Source organism: Ahaetulla prasina, chromosome 17, assembly GCF_028640845.1.
Source record: "Ahaetulla prasina isolate Xishuangbanna chromosome 17, ASM2864084v1, whole genome shotgun sequence".
NCBI lineage: Eukaryota > Metazoa > Chordata > Lepidosauria > Squamata > Colubridae > Ahaetulla > Ahaetulla prasina.
In genome coordinates, this window is record NC_080555.1 from 6,146,976 (window position 1) to 6,168,377 (window position 21,402).

Genomic DNA, 21,402 nt, shown 5'->3' on the forward strand with positions numbered 1-21,402 from the left:
TCCTCCTTCTCTTCTTCTTCCTCCTCTTCTTCTTCCACTTCTTCCTCCTCCTTCTTTCTTCCTTCTTCTTCTCCTTCTTCTTCTTCCTCCTCTTCCTCTTTTCTTCCTCCTCTTCTTCTTCCTCCTCTTCTTCCTCTTCCTCTTTTTCTTCCTCTCCTTCTTCCTCCTCCTCCTTCCTCCTTCTCTTCTTCTTCCTCCTCTTCTTCTTCCACTTCTTCCTCTTCCTCCTCCTTCTTTCTCCCTTCTTCTTCTTCTCCCTTCTTCTTCCTCCTCCTCCTCCTCCTCTTCCTCCTCCTCCTCTTCCTCCCCTTCTTCTTCCTCTTCCTCTCCTCCTCCTCCTCCTCCCACCCCTCCATTTTTTTTCTGAAAGAAAAAACTCAAGGGGGCAGGGCGAGATTTGAAGGAAATCAACTGGGATTAACCCAGAAGAGCAGAGAAAGGCACCCTGGCCAACACACAGGTCCACCCCAATCGTGCTAAAGGGCGTCAGGGAATCTTCCCCTAAAGAAACAGGAATAATCCTTTATTTTCCCCCCCCCCCCTTCTAGATATGCCCATAGGAAGTCGGCACTGAGCAAAGACAAGGACATCCTAGCCAAGATGAATGAGGAGGCGCAAAATCACTCAGCACTTGTAATCAGGGTTAAAAACCCAGCCGAACCGGTAAATGGGGGCCGGGGACAAGGCAGGGAGAATAGCGGGAGGGGGTTAGAGGGACAAAAGAGGGAAAGGAGCAGCCATTTCCCCCCCCCGAAAGAGCCAGATAGGCTCCCCCTTTTTCTTCCAGCTGCTGAGCAGATGTTTCCGCATTGCTAGTGGCTGGCATTTGAACAGAAATATTGGTTGAAGGGTAGCGGAACAAACATTCAAAATTTGCCATTTTCTGTCTCTTCTTTTCTGCTTCTAAGACCCATTCTGCTCTGTTTGGAGCACTGATTTTTGGGCTCGGGGAAAAAATGATTTTCAACATAGGAAGCCATCAGTTTTCATGGATTGTTTAATAACAGCAAATAAAACGGAATGTTCTTTTTTTTTTTTCATTTACACCCCTATGACTTCATTGGCCTCAATTAGCTCTCATCCTCAGTCTTCCTCATCTCTAAAATGGGAACACATCTTGGTCAACGTTTGGCATGTTTTTTCTGAGTTTGTGCACGTGTGTTTATTTTCGGAAGCAGAATTGTATTTTTCTGGCTTATTGCAATGCATTTCTCTCCTTCCTGCCCCTAATTTGCAACTGCCCTGAATTGGTAGATTTTGGGGCTATAGTGAAAGATTTGTCACTATGCCACTTTATAAGGCCTTGGTAAGGCCACACTTGGAATATTGCAACCAGTTTTGATTGCTACGGTATAAAAAAGATGTTGAGACTCTAGAAAGAGTGCAGAGAAGAGCAACAAAGATGATTAGGGGACTGGAGGCTAAAACATGTGAAGAAGTTTGCAGGAATTGGGTATGTCTAGTTTAATGAGAAGAAGGACTAGGGGAGACATGATAGCAGTCGTCCAATATTTGAGGGGCTGCCATAAAGAAGAAGAGGTCTACCTATTCTCCAAAGCACCTGAAGGCAGGACAAGAAGCTACGGGTGGAAACTAATCAAGGAGAGAAGCAACCTAGAACTAAGGAGAACGATCCGTGGAATGACTTGCCTCCAGAAGTTGTGAGTGCTCCAACACTGGAAGTTTTTAAGAAGAGATTGGACAGCCATTTGTCTGAAATGGTAGAGGGTCTCCTGCTTGAGCCGGGGGTTGGACTAGAAGACCTCCAAGGTCCCTTCCAACTCTGCTATTCTGTTATTGTAGACCTCCAAACGTCTGTTATAATTGTTGGATTTAAGAGAGGCTTATATGTACCTCTTCCAATTCGTCATTGAATGATTGGCATAAATCAATCCCTCTGTCTCAGCATAGTCTACCTGTCAGGACTATTGACAGGATGTATGTATATATATTTTGCTGGAAGGGCAGGCTCCAAATTTCACCCCAAGCATTTTTATTTCTCTTTGGGTTTCTTTGTGTGTGTGTGTGTGTGTGTGTTTCCTTTCTTCTCCTGCAATAAATCCAATAACCAGCAGGTGATGCTACAGCACCATAGAAAAACCTCCCAAAGTGTGAATTTCGCCTCTTTATTTTTTTGGAAGGTGCCTGTCTCTTTAAAAATGATCTTTGCAAAGAAAAAAGAGGTTTATTGGGCAAGGTGCACCCCATATGTGCAGCGATGTTTGGCATGCAGAGAAAGTAGGCAACAAACAGCTGGGGAAAAAAAAAGAGAAACCGAGCTAGAAGGTTGGCGCTGAAGATGAATTTGGCCAGATGAGAACAAAGTAAAAATCACAATTTCACACCTTGTGTGTGATGTCAGTTGTCCGCTATGCCTGGACTTTGTTTTTTGTTTTTGTTTTTTTCTCAAGGAAAACTGCCGTGGGAAGAAAACAAAGTCCAGTTGCCTCTTGGAAAAAGCACCTTTGGGACCTGGTCCCGATTATAAGTCAAGAACTACCATTGAACTCGTTAATACCACGTTTGGCCTACCTGCAGGAAGAGGAGAGATACAGAGCTCAGTGTAACATCATAGCCAAAAAAAGGCACTAAGAGTTGTTAATCTAATCTTGCGAAGCCTCTTCTCCGGTAATATTGTACTGCAAACTAGGGCGTACAAAACCTTTGCTAGACCAATTCTCGAATGCACCTCGTCTGCCTGGACCCCGCACTGCGTATCGGACATTAATACAATTGAGCGAGTCCAGAGGTACTTCACGAGAAGAGTCCTCCGCTCCTCTGCTTACAACAGAATCCCTTATGCCACCAGGCTTGAAATTTTGGGCTTGGGCAACTTAGAACTACGCCGCCTTCGGTCCGACCTAAGCGTAGTACACAAAATTCTCTGCTACAAAGTCCTACCTGTCAACGACTGCTTCAGCTTCAACCGCAACAATACACGAGCACACCATAGATACAAACTCAAGGTAAACTGCTCCAAATTCGATGGCAGAAAATACGACTTCTGCAACAGAGTGGTCAATACCAGGATGTCGTGTCCCACTCCTCCGCTGATGGCCGGGTCGGGGAAGTCCGTATCAAGCGTGCCTCTGCAGCTCTGCCAAAGTCCTAGCAAAGTTCTCAAGGCAGGCAGGAGACCAGAAAGTGACTTCAGCAAGATAAGGTAGACTTTGCCTGACTCAGAGAATGCCAGAAAGCAGATCCTTTATATAGGCCATGGGGTGTGGATCCATGACTCAGCACTTATCCCGGCCTGCCCCTCCCTTCCTTCTGTTGACGCAGCTTATCAATTCTCCTGAAGCGAGGGTCACTCCAGTCTGCAGCTGTTGGTAATTGACCTTCCTCAGGCTCACATGCTGTGGGGGAGGGGGAGGAGTTTAGTTGCTCTGTTTGCCTGGGCATGGAGCCAGGGCTGGGGGCTGGAGGCATGCTAGGACATTCCTCAGCGTTCGGAAGCAGATAAGAAGGCCCCGGCTGCGGGGAAAGCGGACGAGGCACAGCACAGGAATGCACTACTTGCTTCTGTGGTTTCATCCCCAAACGCCCCAAATTTTAACCTTAGACTGTCTACTGTCGACCTCCTCCCATTCCTAAGAGGTCTGTAACTGTAAGGGGCTGCATAAGCGCACCTGCATGCCCACCGTCCCTGTCCTAAATCCCCATTTATTTGTGTCCTCATCCTGTATTCATAATCGTGTTTACACTTATACCTGTTATCGTTATACGTGTTTGACAAATAAATAAATAAAATAAGTGGGGTAGTATTGACGGCTACTGAGTTTAGACCTTTGTGTCTTCCAGGAGGAATTAAAGGCAGGAGACATTATTGAGATATTCCGATCTTCTTGCCAGCACTGGGCCCTATACGTAGGGGATCAGCAAGCGGTCCATTTGGTAACTGAATGTAAGTATTTTAATTTCTGGATGTAGGAAAGAGGATGGCTTTTAACTCTCCCTTCAGGGAGAAAAGTTAACCAGTGGAAAGGCTTGCCTCCAGAAGTTGTGGGTGTTCCATCACTGGTAGTTTTTAAAAAGATGTTGGATAACCATTTGTCTATTATGGGGTAGGGTTTCCTGCCTAAGCAGGGAGTTGGACTAGAAGACCTCCAAGGTCCCTTCCAACTCTGTTATTCTATTCTATTCTATTCTATTCTATTCTATTCTATTCTACTGTACTCTACTCTACTCTACTCTACTCTACTCTACTCTACTCTACTCTACTCTACTCTACTCTACTCTACTCTACTCTACTCTACCGTGTTTTCCCGAAAATAAGACCCTGTCCAGAATGGTATTGGATCTCCAGCTTGAGCAGTGGGTTGGACTAGAAGACCTCCCAAGATCCCATCCAACTCTTATTTTGTATTCTGTATGGCTTCCCCTCCCATTGCTTACTTCTCTGAGTGAAACGGTGCCAGGAATTGGGTATGTCTAATTAAATGAAAAGGTGGACTAATGGTGACATGATAGCAGTCTTCCAATATTTGAGGGGCTGTCACAGAGAAGAGGTGGGGTGGTCAACCTGTTCTCCAAAGCACTCGATGGCAGGAGAAGAAGCAACAGATGGAAACTAATCAAGGAGAGAAGCAACCTAGAACTAACGAGAAAGTTTCTAACAGTGAGAACAATTAACCGGTGGAACAGGTTGCCTCCAGAAGTTTTGGGCGCAGCATCACTGGAGGTTTTTAAGATGAGATTGGACAAACATTTGTCTGAAATGGCATATTGTGTCCTGCTTGAGCAGGGGGTTGGACTAGAAGACCTCCGTGGTCCCTTCCAACTCTGTTATTCTGTTAAGCTTTATTGAAAATATCATATTGGTACAGATCTGGGGAAAACTGACTCTGAGGGTTCCCACGGTTTTCACCTAATTAAAAGCAACAGTTTTTCACTTTTTGAAAACGATCAGTCACATGGTCCAATCACGACTCCGTCTGGTAAAATCACTCCTCCTTTCAGGCACAAGGTGTGAGAACGTCCTTGGTTCTCAAGAGAAAGTATTTTGCTTTGCCTCTTCTTCTTCTCCTCCTCCTCCTCCTCCTCCTGCTCCTCCTCCCATATCCGTCATTGGACGTTGACAATCATGTTGGCGATCCTATTTTTGTCAACAGCCACACGGAAAAGTGTGTGACCTGACATGACTTGAGTTTAACTCATAGAATCATCTATTACAATGTCCTTCCTGTCGAAGACTACTTCAGCTTCAATCGCAACAATACACGAGCACACAATAGATTTAAGCTTAATGTTAACCGCTCCAATCTTGATTGCAGAAAATATGACTTCAGTAACAGAGTTTGTTAATGCTTGGAATGCACTACCTGACTCTGTGGTCCCTTCCCAAAATCCCCAAAGCTTCAACCAAAAACTATCTACCATTGACCTCACCCCATTCCTAAGAGGTCTGTAAGGGGGCATGCATAAGAGCACCAGTGTGCCTACCGTTCCTGTCCTATTGTTTCCTTTTGTTATATCCAATTAATATAGTTATTACATACTCATATATATGCTTATATATTGTATAATTATTTCATGCTTATGCTTATATATACTGTGTGACAAAATAAATAAATAAATAAATAAATAAATAAATAAATAAATAAATAAATAAATAAATAAATAAATAAAAGTGCTGCTGAATTTTGTCGAAACCAGTCCGTTAGGTTTTGAAGCCATGATGTTCTTCTTCTGCCTGGACCTCGTTTGCCTTCCATCTTTCCCTGGAGGGTTAATTGAGTGGGTCCTTGAGTGGCTCAGACTGCTAAGACAGTCTGTTATTAACAGCAGCTGCTTGCAATTACTGCAGGTTCAAGCCCCACCAGGCCCAAGGTTGACTCAGCCTTCCATCTTTTATAAGGTAGGTAAAATGAGGACCCAGATTGTTGAGGGCAATAAAAGTTGACTTTGTATATAATATACAAATGGATGAAGACTATTGCTTGACATAGTGTAAGCTGCCCTGAATCTTCGGAGAAGGGCGGGATACAAATGCAAATTAAAAAAATATATTGAAGGATGCCCTCTTTGTTTTGGCTACAAAGTCCCCACCATCTCAATTCCCTCCTCAGCTCCCGTGTGGCAGCAACTGAAGCTCCAAGATGGCTTCGGTTAGGTCAGCTTCAGGGTTGACGTTCTCTTGGTTTCCCAGGTGAACATTTTGCCGATGGCTCTCCCAACCCCTTGGCCATCTTATCCGAAAGGGTTTGCGTCAAGAAGGATTGGCTGGAAGACGTCATCCGGAAGGACAGGTACCGAGTGAATAATAAACATGACGAGACCCACCCACCGCTACCCCTCTCCAAGATCCTGTGGCAGACGGAGGAATTGGTCGGAAAGGAGATGCCGTACAGCCTGAGCAGCCAAAACTGTGAAAATTTTGTGATGGAGCTACGTTATGGACCGGAAGTGAGTGAACAGGTGTGTGACCTTGCGTGTGAAAAACGTGGTGGTGGTGGTGGTGGGGAATTTGTAAGTTTGGGGTTTTTGTGGCAGTGGGGTGTATTGGTTAGAGGAGCCTTTTCTCATTCAGTGCTCTCTATGTTTGGCAGAATATATAGTCATTCCTTTCTCCCTTTTTCCTTTCCTTTCCTTTCCTTTCCCTTCTTCTATCTTCCTTCCCTTCCCTTCCCTTCTCTTCCCTTCCCTTCCCTTCCCTCTCTTTTCCTTTCCTTTCCTTTCCTTTCCTTTCCTTTCTTCTTTCTTCCTTTCCTTTCCTTTCCTTTCCTTTCCTTTCCTTTCCTTTCCTTCCCTTCCCTTCCCTTCCCTTCTCTTCCCTTCTCTTCTCTTCCCTTCCCTTTCTTTTTCTTTTCTTTCCTTTCCTTTCCTTTCCTTTCTTCTTTCTTCCTTTCCTTTCCTTTCCTTTCCTTTCCTTTCCTTTCCTTTCCTTTCCTTTCCTTTCCTTTCCTTTCCTTCCCTTCCCTTCCCTTTCCTTTCCTTTCCTTCCCTTCCCTTCCCTTCCCTTCCCTTCCCTTTCTTTTCTTCTATCTTCCTTTCCTTTCCTTCCCCCCATCCCTCCTTCCCTCCTTTGTGAAAAGCCACCCGGGAGGGTCATAAATGACGATCACATAACCCTCAGACACCGCAAACCATCCTAAATGCATGCCGGTTGCTAAGCACCCAAATTTTAAATCACGTGACCACAGGGATGCTGCGAGGGTCATAAACATGAGGACCAGATGTAGTTCACTTTCTTCAATGCCGCTGCAGCTTCAGTCACTAAACAAACGGTCGCTAGTTGAGGACTGCCTACAGGGAACAAATGTAAGACAGCCTGAAGAGCGCAATCCCTTGCATACTTATGAAGACCTGCTATTTAAGTCAACGAGTTTTGCTCTAAACGGTGCGAGCTCATAGGCGTTTATTCGCAAGTAATTACCTCTGAGCTTAATGGGACTTTTCCCTTGGATAAATTTCGGAGGACGCCCCAGAATGGAGCAAGCACCTATTAAGCCAGCTATATACCTGCCCTTTAGGTAGAAAGGAAGGCTTCCATGCCAGCCTGCAAAAGAGATCTAAAATTAAACCCACCTCGCTGTTTTTATTTATAAAGAGTGCCGAAATATCACAAGCTAATCGATGGATCAATTTTTATGATGCATGTACCAATTAAAGAATCTATCGCTGGTCAGCCTAGCATGCATTGGAGAGAATATTTTTTTCTTCCTTTCTGTTATCCATTTGCTAATGCATTTTAGTAACAGGGAGGAAATATTTAACCCCTTGTGGCCCCAGTCTATGGAAAGAGACATGCTAATGTCTGAAAAATATAACCAACAACCAGCCAAAAATTGTCTTGAGCCGGTGAGGTTGTCTGTCCTTTGCAAATTGTTTCCCAGTGGTCAGAAAAAGCCATACAGGTAGTCCCTGACTTACGACCACAATCGAGCCTAAAATTTACGTTGCTAAGCAAGACATTTGTCAAGTGAGTTTGGCCCCATTTTTCGACTTTTCTTGCCACCGTTGTTAAGCGAATCGCTGCAGGTTGATAAGTTAGGAACACGGTTGTTAAGTGAATCTGGCGTCCCCCGTTGCTTGTCAGAAGGTCGCAAAAGGGGATCACGTGACCGCAGGACGCTGCAACTGTCATAAATAGGAACCAGATGCCATCTGAATTTTGATCACGGGATCAGTATTCAGATGGTTTGGACCGGTTCGGGCGAACTGGTAGCGGCAACCTCCGGGTGGGAGGAGAGGTGGGCCTGCCCACCCGTGTGGGGCAATCCCGTCCTATATCGCAGTGTTTTTGATGCCGCACGCATATGTAGACAGCGCGTGCAAGTGAACTGCTGCGTTGTTTAATGTTGCACGGATGTGTGGATGGCGCGTGTGAGCAAATTGCCGTGTTTTGTGACGCGCACATGCGGGCGGACGGCGTGCGCTCATATTTCCGGTGACGGCCGAACTGGTCGCTGCAATATGTGATACCCACCTCTGCACGTGATCGTGGGGATGGCCCAAAGGTTGTAACTGCGAAAAACGATCCTAAGCAGTGGTGGATTGCTACTGGTTCGTCCCGGATCGGGTGAACCGGTAGCGGCAGCCGCGGGAGGCTCCACCCACCCGCCTGGACACGCGCATGAGCGAACCGGTAGCAAACTAAATTGAAACGTGCTACTGGTCGTAAGTTGCATTTTTTGGTGCCGTTGTAACTTTGAACAGTCACTAAATGAACTGTTGTAAATCGAGGACTACCTGTATTTCATCCGTGCTCACTCCAAAAAACATTGTCCAGATTGTTAACAATTGTTTCTCCCCCCCCTTTCTTCTTGAAATATGCCGTCCACTTGAGTTCCAGAAGGTGGTAATCTGGCAAGGAAATTCAGAATTTGATTTGCAGCCAGAAGTTGAGCCGCCGAAGGCCCCAAATGGGCCAGAACCTTGCCATTTAGTATTAAATATTTTAAAAAAATGTTTTATTCTCCTTTACAACTCAGGGAGAGCTTTCAAGCCAGCCGAGCGGCTCTCAGAATAAAGAATACAGATAGTCCTCAACTTATAATCACGACTCAGCCTCACTGGTCCATAAACTATCTTTTTCGCTCCACTTTACGACCTTTCTTGTCACAGTTGTTAAGTGGGTCACGGCAGCTGTATAGTTAGTAACGTGGTTGTTAAGTGAATCTAGATTCCCCGTTGACTTTGCTCGTCAGAGGGATCACGTGACCCTGAAACACTGCGACCGTCATAAATACGAGTCAGTCGCCAAGCTTCTGAATTTCGATCACGTGACCGTGGGGGGGGGAGGATGCCTCAATGGTCGTACGTGTGAAAAATGGTCATGCGGTGCCGTTTTGTTGCAACTTTGAATGGTCGTTAAACGAATCACGACAGAACATCATTAGAAATGCATCTTGGAAAGGTATTTATGGAGCCTCAAAAACAGGAAGGGCCCATAAGGAAGTTTCTGATAAAAAGAAAAAAATGCAAAATCAGATGAAAGGAAAGCAATAACAACGAAGGGTAGCAACAAACAGAAGGAATGCTTTGCTTCTAAAATTCAAGACCTTTCAGTAGAAACCAAGTCAACCGAGCTCGGGAGAATTTTTCAGATTTGAATGACATCATTCGAAAAAGGAACACCCGCACTGTTCGGACGCAGCTCCCCAAACACGGCAAACCTTCTGATGTGAACTCAAAAGATTCCTTTATTAGGAGCGCTGGCAAAAAGTTTATCTCGCAGGCTAACGGGCAGGGGAGATGAATAGTTGTCTGCCACACCTATTCATCTCCGCCCCCTGCCTTTTATTCCCAGAGCTAGTGTGGGGCTTCGTTAGCAGTGGTGGCTCTTTCGTCCCAAGGACCGGCTCATAGATTTCCACGTCTCTCCTCTCCTTTGCTTTCTGCACATCCGCGCGTCAGGCACTGGACCCAGCTGTTCCTCCTCCTCCTCTTCATCAGCCACCTCCAGACCTGTTGGCTGTTGACTCTCCATCTGAGGGCTGAGGGACGGCCCAGGCTCGGCCTCTGTCTCTCTCTCTCTCTCTTTCTCTGCCAGCTCCACTCCTTCTTCCCCCTCGGAGCTCTCTGATGCTGATCCTAACTCCCACGCTTCCTCCTTCTCCTTCTCCTCTGATTCGGGTAGTGGAGGAGACAGCAGCCGACAGTCCACAACACACACACCCCTCCCAAAAACACCACCACCACCACTTGTTATTTGACAGTTTCCAGATCTCTGGTGCTGAAACACACCTGCCTTGTCTAAATTAAGAGTGCTTTCCAGTGGGTAAAGGCGACCTTGTCTCGCTCACATCCCCAGGGCTATAAGCATTTGTGAACACTCCTTTTAAGAGCCGTTGATTTGATTTTAAAGGCAGATAACAGGGTTTGTCCGCGCGGTGATATCTGCGGAAAGACATTTGCTTGCTTCCCCATTGAGAGGTGCTTGGAGAAGTCAATACAACACAGTGGGAACTGCAACAAAACGGAGTAATGTAGAGTGATTGTGGTCAGGATCCCCGCCAGCCAACGAGCCAGGCCCTCTCTTGGACCATCTATTTCATTATCTTGCCCAGACAACAATTTCCTGGAGATTGTTACCCATCTTCTCGGAGCCTGAGTTGGTGGCTTGGGGTTAGGAGACACTAGACCTTTTCTCCTGGGCATGTTGGTGCTACAGAATCTGTAGGTTGAAGGTAGGGAGACAGAACCTCTTCCAGGTGGAAGACCAAAGTTGGCCTTGCCTGGTCATGAAACGGCCCGTGCTTCCAAAATAGGTCATTCTCCAGGCAGAGTCAAAGAATTGTGGAATTGGAATCGACCGCAGGTCACGTTTCCATCTTCTGAAGGCAAACCAAGTCAATCACTCATGAAGGTTGGTTGTCCAGCCTCTTTTTTTAGAAGATTCTAAGGGTTGCAGGACTCACTAGCTCTATAAACGTGGAGTGTTCCATGGAAATCAATAGTCCTCTTCCATTGAAACAAAATCTACGTATTTGCAACTTCTGATCATTATCTCTGGTCCAAATTCCTTAGAAGATTGCTTACCACCTTCCCTATGACTTCCTTTGATGTGCCTGAACCCCAGTATCACGTCTCCCTTCTCTGTCATTTCCACCGATGGAGCATCAGGATTCAGGAGACGTATTTAATATTGTTCCCCATCAAAATTTCAATACTTGGCTGTTGTGTATGTATTTACTTTCTGGGTGTTTTTATGTGGTTTAGTAGCTTTAGAATTACGAGTCACCCAGAGTCAATTGATTGAATGGGTGGCTATAGAAACGGAATAAATAAAAATAAAATCATGGAAGACTATCTAGGCCACACCCCAAAGGTTGACTCCGCAAGCTAGGATTTTCAACAGGACTTTCAAGAGATACGTTCGGAAGTGTTTTGTGTGTTTTTGTACTTACTGCTGAGCAAACCCCATCAAAATGGGTGCAGTGTACCTGAAACTTACAATGAAAGAGAATGCATATTTAATCATTCTTGTATTAACTGCAGCTAGACTTGTATTTGCACAACATTGGAATAGTGAAGCGATTCCTATTGATGAGAAGGCGATTAGGAAAATATTAGAATGTGCAGAAGTGAACAGATTAACACTAGCAATTCTGGAGAGAGAACAAGCTGAATATTATATGATACGGGAAGTATTTTATGAATGGTTAGAGAATAAAAAAAGGAAATTGGAAAATGAAGACGATCAAAGAAAAATAGAAAATATATAAAGATAGAGATATAAATAAGATGACAATTGTTAGTATTCATATGATGAGAATAACTATGTTTAATGTTATTATTTACTATCATTAGAAGATACGTTAAGAAGAAAATGAAGAGCTTTATAATGTTTAATGTATTATAATCTTAAATTTAGAGAAGCAGTATTAATGCGAATGACGTTGCAAATGTTGAAGGATGTTGCACAGAGATATTTGTACCCAGGCGACACATTGCTTAAAGAAAGATGGAATGTTTATATGTTGAAAATTGAAAAATAAAAAACTTATTTTTTTAAAAAAATGGGTGCAGTGTAACTCGCAAGTAAAGCTACCCTGGAACGCACAGGGATAATGTAGGTTGCCTTGAGTAAAAAGATATTATTGGGGCGGGGGGTGGGGTGGGGTGGGGGGGAGATACTAGCTGACAGTGGTTGCAAAAAATAGAGAAATCAAACAAAACAAAGCTAAGGATGGAACGAGGCTTTGTAAGCAGATCCTGGACCAGAGATGGACCAGCCAAACACACATCACCCTTTCAAGGTTGACCTTGATCTCATTTTTTGAGGTTAGGAGATGGTCCAAAGGCAACCATTTTGGGTGTGTCTTGTACGTTATGGTTGAGGGAGCTAGCTAGGTAGGTTTAGCCTATGGGAGAGAAGGGTTAGGGAAGACATGATAGCAGTCTTCTAGGACTTCAGAGAAGAAGGGGTCGAAGGAACCTATTCTCCACAGCGCCAGAAGGCAGGAAGAGAAGTAACAGATTGAAGGTTATCAAAGAGAGTTGTTGTTGTTGTTGTTAGATGTAACGTCGTGTTCGACCCATCGTGACCCCATGGACTACGTTTCACCAGGCCTTCCTGTCCTCTACCATCACCTGGAGTCCATTGAAGCTCCCGCCGACTGCTTCAGGGAGTCCATCCAGCCACCTCCTTCTCTGTCGTCCCCTTCTTCTTCTTTTGCCCTCCATCGTTCCCAGCATGAGGCTCTTCTCCAGGGAGTCCTTCCTTCTCATTAAGTGGCCAAAGGATTTAAGTTTCCTCTTCAGGATCTGGCCTTCTAAAGAGCAGTCAGGGTTGATCTCCTCTAGGATCGCCTTGCAGTCCAAGGGACTCACAGGAATCTTCTCCAGCACCAGAGTTCAAAGGCCTCCATTCTTTGGCGCTCAGCCTTTCTTATGGTCCAACCTTCACAGCCATACATTGCAACTGGGAAAACCATCGCCTTGACTATACGCACTTGTTGTGTCTTGCTCGCTCTCACAGCAGCCGGGGCCTTCTTATCTGCTCCCGAACACGGAGGAATGTATGCCTCCCGGCCCCAGTCCTGGCTCCATGCCCAGACAAGCTGAAGAGGAGGGGGCACCTCCCGGTCCCAGCCCTGGCTCCATGCCCAAGCAGGCTGCAGAGGAGGGAGCACCTCCCGGCCCCAGCCCTGGCTCCATGCCCAGGCAAACGGAGCAGCTAGACCCCTCCCCCTCCTCCACAGCATGTGAGCCTGAGGAAAGTTTATTTCCAACAGCTGCTGATTGGAGTGACCCTCGCATCAGAAGACTGGATAGGCGGAGGCAACAGAAGGAAGGGAGGGGCAGGCCTTAATGAGTGCTGAGTCATGGAGCCACACCCCATGGCCTATATAAAGGATCTGCTTTCTGGCAGTCTCTGAGTCAGGCAAAGTCGAACTTATCTTGCTGAAGTCACTTACTGGTCTCCTGCCTGCTCTGAGGACTTTGCTAGGACTTTGGGCAGAGCTGCAGAGGCAAGCCTGATTCGGATTTCCCTGACCCGGCCGTCAGCGGAGGAGTGGGACATGACAGCACTTTTGTTGGCAGGGTGATGTCTCTGCTTTTTAGTACGCTGTCTAGATTTGCTTTCCTCCCCAAGATAAAGCGTCTTTTAATTCCTTGGCTGCAGTCCCCATCTGCGGTGATCTTGGAGCTCAGGAAGATAAAATCTGTCACTACCTCCATTTCTTCCCCATCTATTTGTCAGGAATTGAGAGGGCCGGATGCCATGACCTTAGTTTAGAGAGACACCCACCCTAGAAGTAAGGAGAAATTTCCAGACATGGAGAAGAATTAATCCATGGAATAGTTTGTGGGTGTTCCATCGCTGGAGGTTTTCAAAAACAGAGTGGGACAACCATTTGACCAGGATGGTATATATACGATCTCCTCTCTTGAGCAGAGGGTTAGTTTAGAACAGGGGTCTCCAACCTTGGTCCCTTTAAGACTTGTGGACTTCAACTCCCAGAGCAAAGCTGGCTGAGGAACTCTGGGAGTTGAAGTCCACAAGTCTTAAAGGGACCAAGATTGGAGACCCCCAGTTTAGAAGATCTCCCAGGTCCCTTCCAGCCCTTTGCTTCTAGGTGCTACGTTCCACTGCTTTGTTTCTTTTCCCTCTTACAGGAAGAAATTAAACCGGGAGACCTGATTGAGATTTTCCGTTCTTGCTATCAACACTGGGGCATCTACGTCGGAGAGGGCAAGGTTGTCCACTTAGCCCCCGAATGTGAGTTTCCATGGAAACCAAAACAGGCCCAGCATGAGGGTGTTTGGGACTCCACCGGGCAGATCAAATAATAAATAACCATCATTATCTCAATGGGGCTACCCACGGCAGGGACGCACGGGGTGCTGGGCGCTCAGGGGGTGGAGTTTGCCCCCCAGGATTTAACTAGGTTAGTTAGAGACCCGGTGACTGACTTCTCACCAAGGGAGATGGTTCGGCGCCAGCGCCTCCTTAGTTTCCATTTCAACGTATTGTGGAAAGCGCGGAAAATGGGTTAATCCACTAACCGAATTAAAGTGCATGTTGCGCGGCAGCCGAAGGACCGTTTTCTCCTTCACGTTTAATTCACTTCCCCGTATAATTTTGCCTGGCCTTGTTTGCAGCTCAGCCTGGTAACTTCACACTGCATTAGCCTAGATGAAAAGGGGGCTTTAGATGGGCTTGCAGTCCGACACGTCTCCGCATAGTGTTATATCTTTCAGGTGGTTATATGCATTGTCTTGCTGCCTTAAACTTTTGCAGTAACGTTTTATCGGATTGTAAGCCCCGCAGAGGCGTGGCAGCGAGATTGGGCAGCAGGTACATTGGGGAAAAAAAACAAAACAAAACCCAAAACCGAACAAATGAATGCATAAAAGGAATATCCAGCCTGTGCTTTAATATGCAACGAATGCGGAACCGTCTCAGTTAAGCCCAAATATCGCTTGCTGGTTTTTTTTTTTAACTTTTAAGAAACTTAAAAGGTTAAAACTTTAAGATGTGTGAAGGGTCCTTGGTTCTCTGTGAGATTGGGTGTTTTCTTGCAAACCAGATAAAAGATCAGTTCTAGTCTAGTTTAGCACTGATGAAGTCCCCTAGTTGGGTCATTAAATGTCTGCAAAAAAAAAGCTCAGAGAAAATTAAGGACCTCACGATCCTCCCCCTCCCCCCTCCTCCTCCTGCTCTTCCCTCTCCTCTGCCTCCCTGCCTTTCTCCCTTCTAGCACTGATGATGTTACCTAGTTCGGTAATGAAATGCTTGCAAGAAAACAATCAAGCTTAGAGACCATGAAGGACTCCACAGTCATCCTCCTCCCCCTCCCTCCCTCCCTCCTAGCACTGATGATGTCCCTACTTGCATCATGAAATGTCTACAAGAAAACAGCCAAGATCAGAGAGCACCAAGAATATCCTACAGTTGTCCTCCCCCTCCCCCTCTTCCTCCTGTTCCTCCTTCCTCCCTCCTAACAATGATGACATTCCCTAGTTGGGTCATGAAACGTCTGCAAAAAAACCACCAAGCTCAGAGAGTACCAAGAATCACACAGTTCTCCTTCTTTCTCTCCCTCTCCCTCCCTCCCTCCCTCTCTCTCTCTCTCTCTCTCCTCCCCCTCCTCTCCCTCCCTTCTACAACTGATGACATTCCCTAGTTGGGTCATGAAACGTCTGCAAAAAAACCACCAAGCTCAGAGAACACCAAGAATCACACAGTTCTCCTTCTTTCTCTCCCTCTCCCTCCCTCCCTCCCTCCCTCTTTCTCTCTCTCTCCTCCCCCTCCCCTCCCTTCCTTCTACAACTGATGACATTCCCCAGTTGGGTCATGGAACATCTGCAAGAAAACCACCAAACTCAGAGAGCACCAAGGACCACACAGTTCTCCTTCTTTCTCTCCCTCTCCCTCCCTCCCTCCCTCTTTCTCTCTCTCTCTCTCCTCCCCCTCCCCTCCCTTCCTTCTACAACTGATGACATTCCCTAGTTGGGTCATGAAACATCTGCAAGAAAACCACCAAGCTCAGAGAGCACCAAGGACCACACAGTTCTCCTTCTTTCTCTCCCTCTCCCTCCCTCCCTCCCTCTTTCTCTCTCTCTCTCTCCTCCCCCTCCCCTCCCTTCCTTCTACAACTGATGACATTCCCTAGTTGGGTCATGAAACGTCTGCAAGAAAACCACCAAGCTCAGAGAGTACCAAGAATCACACAGTTCTCCTTCTTTCTCTCCCTCTCCCTCCCTCCCTCCCTCCCTCCCTCTTTCTCTCTCTCTCTCTCCTCCCCCTCCTCTCCCTTCCTTCTACAACTGATGACATTCCCTAGTTGGGTCATGAAACATCTGCAAGAAAACCACCAAGCTCAGAGAGCACCAAGGACCACACAGTTCTCCTCCTCCTCCTCCTCCTCCTCCTCTCTCTCTCTCTCTCCCCTTCCTCCCTTCTACAACTGATGACATTCCCTAGTTGGGTCATGAAACGTCTGCAAGAAAACCACCAAGCTCAGAGAGCACCAAGGACCCCACAGTCCTCCTCCTCCTCCTTTCCCTTCCTCCTCCTCCTCTCCTTCCCCCCTCTTCCTCCCCTCATTTCCCCTCCTCCCCATTCCTCCCCCTCCCACCCTCCATCACCACAAACCCCATTTCCTACTAGCGCTGATGACGTCCCCTGGTTGGGTCACGAAACGCCGGCAAGAAAACCACCCAGTCCAGAGAGCACCAAGGACCCTTCATTTCAACCCTGGGCTGCAAATATTCTCCTACAAGATATGTGTGGACGTCCCCTCCTAGCATGCTCTCACAGTTGTCCAGGTGGAGCAGCAGCGGTCAATCGGGCGGGCCATTCTTTGCAAGTCCACCCGAACGTGGCAAGCGTGTATTGTGAACCGGGGTTTCAATGTGTTGTGTGAATGCAACCACCTTCCCCTTTCCGTCTTTCCGGCAGGTGACCGTCTTGCAAACGGGGCTGCCAGCGTACTGGCGGTCTTGTCCGATCGAGCATATGTTAAGAAAGACTGGCTGGAAACGGTGGTGCGGAATGACCAATACCGAGTGAACAACAAACACGATCATACGTATCCCCCCCTGCCGCTAACTAAGACCCTCAAGCGGGCAGAAGAGCTGGTGGGCAGAGAGATGCCTTACAACCTGACCAGCCACAACTGCGAACACTTTGTCATGGAGTTGCGATATGGCATTGCGATGAGTGATCAGGTACGGAAGAGGCCTTGATTTTACAGCCTCAGCGGGGATCAGAACTTTTGTTGCTAAGTGAGGAGGTTGTTAAAACGAGGAGTGCCTGATTTTACGACCTCTTTCGGCCTGGTTGCTCAGCGAAGCCCTGCATATTTGAGTAAATCGTGCAGTGAATTTATTTGTTTAGAAATTTTATATAGCCGGCTACTCGCAAATGGCGACTCAAGGTGGCTTGCAGGACATAAGAGCACAATATAAAAGAAATAAAAATAATAAAAAAATAAAAATAACAAAACAACAACCCCCCACCCACCCTGGCAACAATAGATATTCATACCAGGCGTTTAATGGGCTCCATCCTGCTCTGGGTACCCCAGGCCCACTGGCAGAACCAGGTCAATGGGGGTCAATCTAATTAGAATAGAATAGAATAGAATAGAATAGAATAGAATAGAATAATGGAATGAAGGAATAGAATAGAATAGGATAGGATAGGATAGAATAGAATAGAATATAATAGAATAATGGAATGAAGGAATAGAATAGAATAGAATAGAATAGAATAGAATAGAATAGAATAGAATAGAATAGAATAACAGAGTTGGAAGGGACCTTGGAGATCTTCTAGTCCAACCCCCTGCTTAGGCAGAAAACCCTCCACCATTTCAGACAAATGATTATCCAACATCTTAAAACATCTTAAAAACTTCCATTGTTGGAGCATTCACAACTTCTGGAGGCAAGCTGTTCCGCTGGTTAATTGTTCTAACTATCAGGATATTCCTCCTTAGCTCTAGCTTGCTTCTCTCCTTGATTAGTTTCCACCCATTGCTTCTTTTCCTGCCGTTGTCCTACCCTACCCTACCCTAATTTCCAGAGGGCTGATGTTCCAGAGGGAGGGAGCGAGCGTTATTCTTTGGTGCTTCTGCTGTGAAAGAAAGCGGATAATTCCTGATTGGTCTGGGTTGTTTTTTTTTTTTGCCTCCCAGCACGTAGTTTCTTTAGGTGCACCTCAGTCTTCCCGTCTGTAAAATGGGCACAAGGCGCTTTTCATGCCTTCTCTATTCCTTCCTTGCAGGTCACTGAAGCCATTGCTGTGGGAACAATTGGTATGATGGGCGTGGCGGCCGCCATGATCCGATCTGCGGCCAAATGGCGCAAGCATTACAACGAATAGCTGGCGGAGGGGGGGGCAGAGGCCTCCATGGCAGGATCTTTACCAGCTCTGGGGGTGTTTGGACTGCCTAGTGTCTTTTATTTGCCATATTGTTTTCAGACCACCAGACCAAAAATTAATCAGATTTTGTGGCAGAAAGCCACCACCCGCATCGTGCTTGGAGCCAATAAAACTCTCTTGAGGACTTAAACGTTTTTGGCAAATCACTTTTTTTTTTTTGGTGAGGAAGGACCGTATTTTAAATTGTGTGGCTGGATATATCGCTTTTTTGGGTGCATTCAGCACTGACTGTTGGAAGAAACTGAACTCAAGGGCATTGGGTGGGTGGTGCATTAACTCTTTGTAAGAGTAAATTCTACATCATGGTGAGAAATTTAATAGTGGTTGGGTAGCCATTTCTTATAGGGATGCGGCGGCTCAGTGGCTAAGTAGCTGAGCTTGTCAATCAAAAGGTCGGCAGCTTGGCGGTTTGAATCCCCAGTCCTGCCGCATAACGGGGATGAGCTCCCGTGACTTGTCCCAGCTTCTGCCAATCTAGCAGTTCGAAAGCACGTAAAAAAAATGCAAGTAGAAAAATAGGGACCACCTTTCTTGGGAAGGGCACAGCGTTCCGTGCGCCTTTGGCGTTGAGTCACGCCAGCCACATGACCACGGAGACGTCTTCGGACAGTGCTGGCTCTTCGGCTTTGAAACGGAGATGAGCACCGCCCCATAGAGTCAGAAACGGCTAGCACGTATGTGCAAGGGGAACCTTTATCATTACCTTGCCATTTGTTATTTAAAGGGGTGTGTGGGCACAGGCCATGCCAGGACATAAATACTGACAGCCCTCGTTGAATATGTGATATGGGTTGATAAGATGGCTTGCTCCTGTCCTGTGGAACACTTATTTTCCAGATTTAAATCCACGTTTCCTCTAAAACCTTCAAAGCAAGGTAGCTTGGGCTGAGAGTTGGAGGCTCAAAAGCTAGGTTTCTAAAGCTCCGTTGAATCTGAGTCACTGAGACTCAGGGTTGGACTAGAAGACCTCCAAGGTCCCTTCCAACTCTGTTACTCTTATTTTCATAGCTGCTACCCCCATCTTTGTTGTGTTTTTTTTTATGCTTCAACTCCCAGAACTCTCCAGCTAGCTAAGATGTTCAGGATTCCCAAGGCAGCAACGACTTTCTGTTGTTGTTGCTGCTGCTGTTGTTGCTAGTTTTTGGGAAACTACAATTAAATTAAAATTAATTTAAAATTAAATTAAAATGTTAGATTTTGGGAAAAGACTCTGTGGTCTCTTCCCCAAATCCCCAAAGCTTCAACCAAAAACTATCTACTATTGACCTCACCCCATTCCTAAGAGGTCTGTAAGGGGCGTGCATAAGAGCACAAGCGTGCCTACTATTCCTGTCCTATTGTTTCCTTTTGTTATATCCAATTAATATAGTTATTACATACTCATACATATATATATGCTTATATATTGTATAGCTATTTCATGCTTATGCTTATATATACTGTGTGACAAATAAAATAAATAAAAAATAAATAAAATAAAAATACTTGTGAAGTTTTGTCCGACCCATCACAACCCCATGCACAACATTCCTCCAGGCCTTCCTGTCCTCTACCATCTCCTGGAGTCCATTTAAGCTCCCACCGACTGCTTCAGTGACTCCATCCAGCCACCTCGTTCTCTGTCGTCCCCTTCTTCTTCTTTGCCCTCCATCGTTCCCAGCATGAGGCTCTTCTCCAGGGAGTCCTTCCTTCTCATTAGGTAGCCAAAGGATTTGAGTTTCCTCCTCAGGATCTGGCCTTCTAGAGAGCAGTCAGGGTTGATCTCCTCTAGGACTGACCGGTTGGATGGCCTTGCAGTCCAAGGGACTCGCAGGAGTCTTCTCCAGCACCAGAGTTCAAAGGCCTCCATTTTTTGGGCACTCAGCCTTCCTTATGGTCCAACTTTCACAGCCATCCATTGCAACTGGGAAAAACCATTTTTGGTTTTGGCAATTGCAACGACTTTCTACCTTATCTCCAAAATTGTGCATCTTGTTTTATGGCCGCCTTGCTTTCTCAGCTGCTTTCCCGCTTCAGCATTTGCTGATGGGAACGGCTTGGGAAGCTGGCTGAAGTTGCGTGGCCTGAATGCTTGCAAACTTGTGAAAGACAGAATAAGAAATAAGATGGTAAGGAAGCCCACCTGTCCCAGTTCCAGATTATCCCATCTCTGAAAGTCCCACGTCCCTTCAGCAAAACTTGCTACCTTCCCTCTCATCCTCGCACAACTTTTATTCTAGAAGAAAATTGGAACATCTTGTTTTGTCTCTGGAAAATCCCAGGAGCAGCTCTTGACAATTTCCATTTCTAGGGACATAAATTTAAATAGATGGGCTTATTACCTGGCAGGAAAAAGAGGCAGCTTTTTCCTGCCCTTAAACAGCTCTCCGTACATTGCTCTTTTTATGGCAAGAGATAATGAGATTGTAGAGAAGCCGGGGAGAAGAAGCCGGACTTAGAAGGATGACTACAAGATGGTCTTAAAGTGGGTCAGCTTGGCTAGGCTATTTTACATATAAAATAACAGAGTTGGAAGGGACTTGGAGGTCTTCTAGTTCAACCCCCTGCTTAGGCAGGAAACCCTACACCACTTCAGTCAAATGGTTATCCAACATCTCCTTAAAAACGTCTAATGTTGGAGCATTTGCAACTTCTGGTGGCAAGGTGTTCCACTGATTAATTGTTCTGTCAGGAAATTTCTCCTTAGTTCTAAGTTGCTTCTCTCCTTGGTTAGTTTCCATCCACTGCTTATTTCAGGGTTTAAAAAAATATAAGACAGGGTCTTATTTTTGGGAAAACACGGTAGGATAGGGTAGAGTAGAGTAGAGTAGAATAGAATAGAATAGAATAGAATAGAATAGAATAGAATAGAATAGAATAGAATAACAGAGTTGGAAGGGACCTTGGAGGTCTTCTAGTCCAACCCCTGCTTAGGCAGGAAACCCTACACCATAATAGACAAATGGTTATCCAACATCTTAAAAACTTCCAGTGTTGGAGCATTCACAACTTCTGGTGGCAAGCTGTTCCACTGATTAATTGTTCTGACTGTTAGGAAATTCCTCCTTAGTTCTAAGTTG

General features: G+C 46.0%; 1 protein-coding gene across 1 annotated transcript; it reads left to right on the plus strand.

Moving 5' to 3' along the window:
- Positions 1 to 553: 553 nt before the first annotated feature.
- LOC131186602 (uncharacterized) lies at positions 554 to 19,400 on the plus strand. The gene is made up of 6 exons (XM_058160350.1): positions 554 to 663; positions 3,802 to 3,904; positions 6,149 to 6,417; positions 14,068 to 14,170; positions 16,856 to 17,124; positions 18,185 to 19,400. Exons 1-6 carry the CDS (start codon positions 601 to 603, stop codon positions 18,281 to 18,283), a joined length of 906 nt encoding a protein of 301 aa, XP_058016333.1. The 5' UTR covers positions 554 to 600; the 3' UTR covers positions 18,284 to 19,400.
- The last annotated feature ends 2,002 nt before the right edge of the window (positions 19,401 to 21,402 follow it).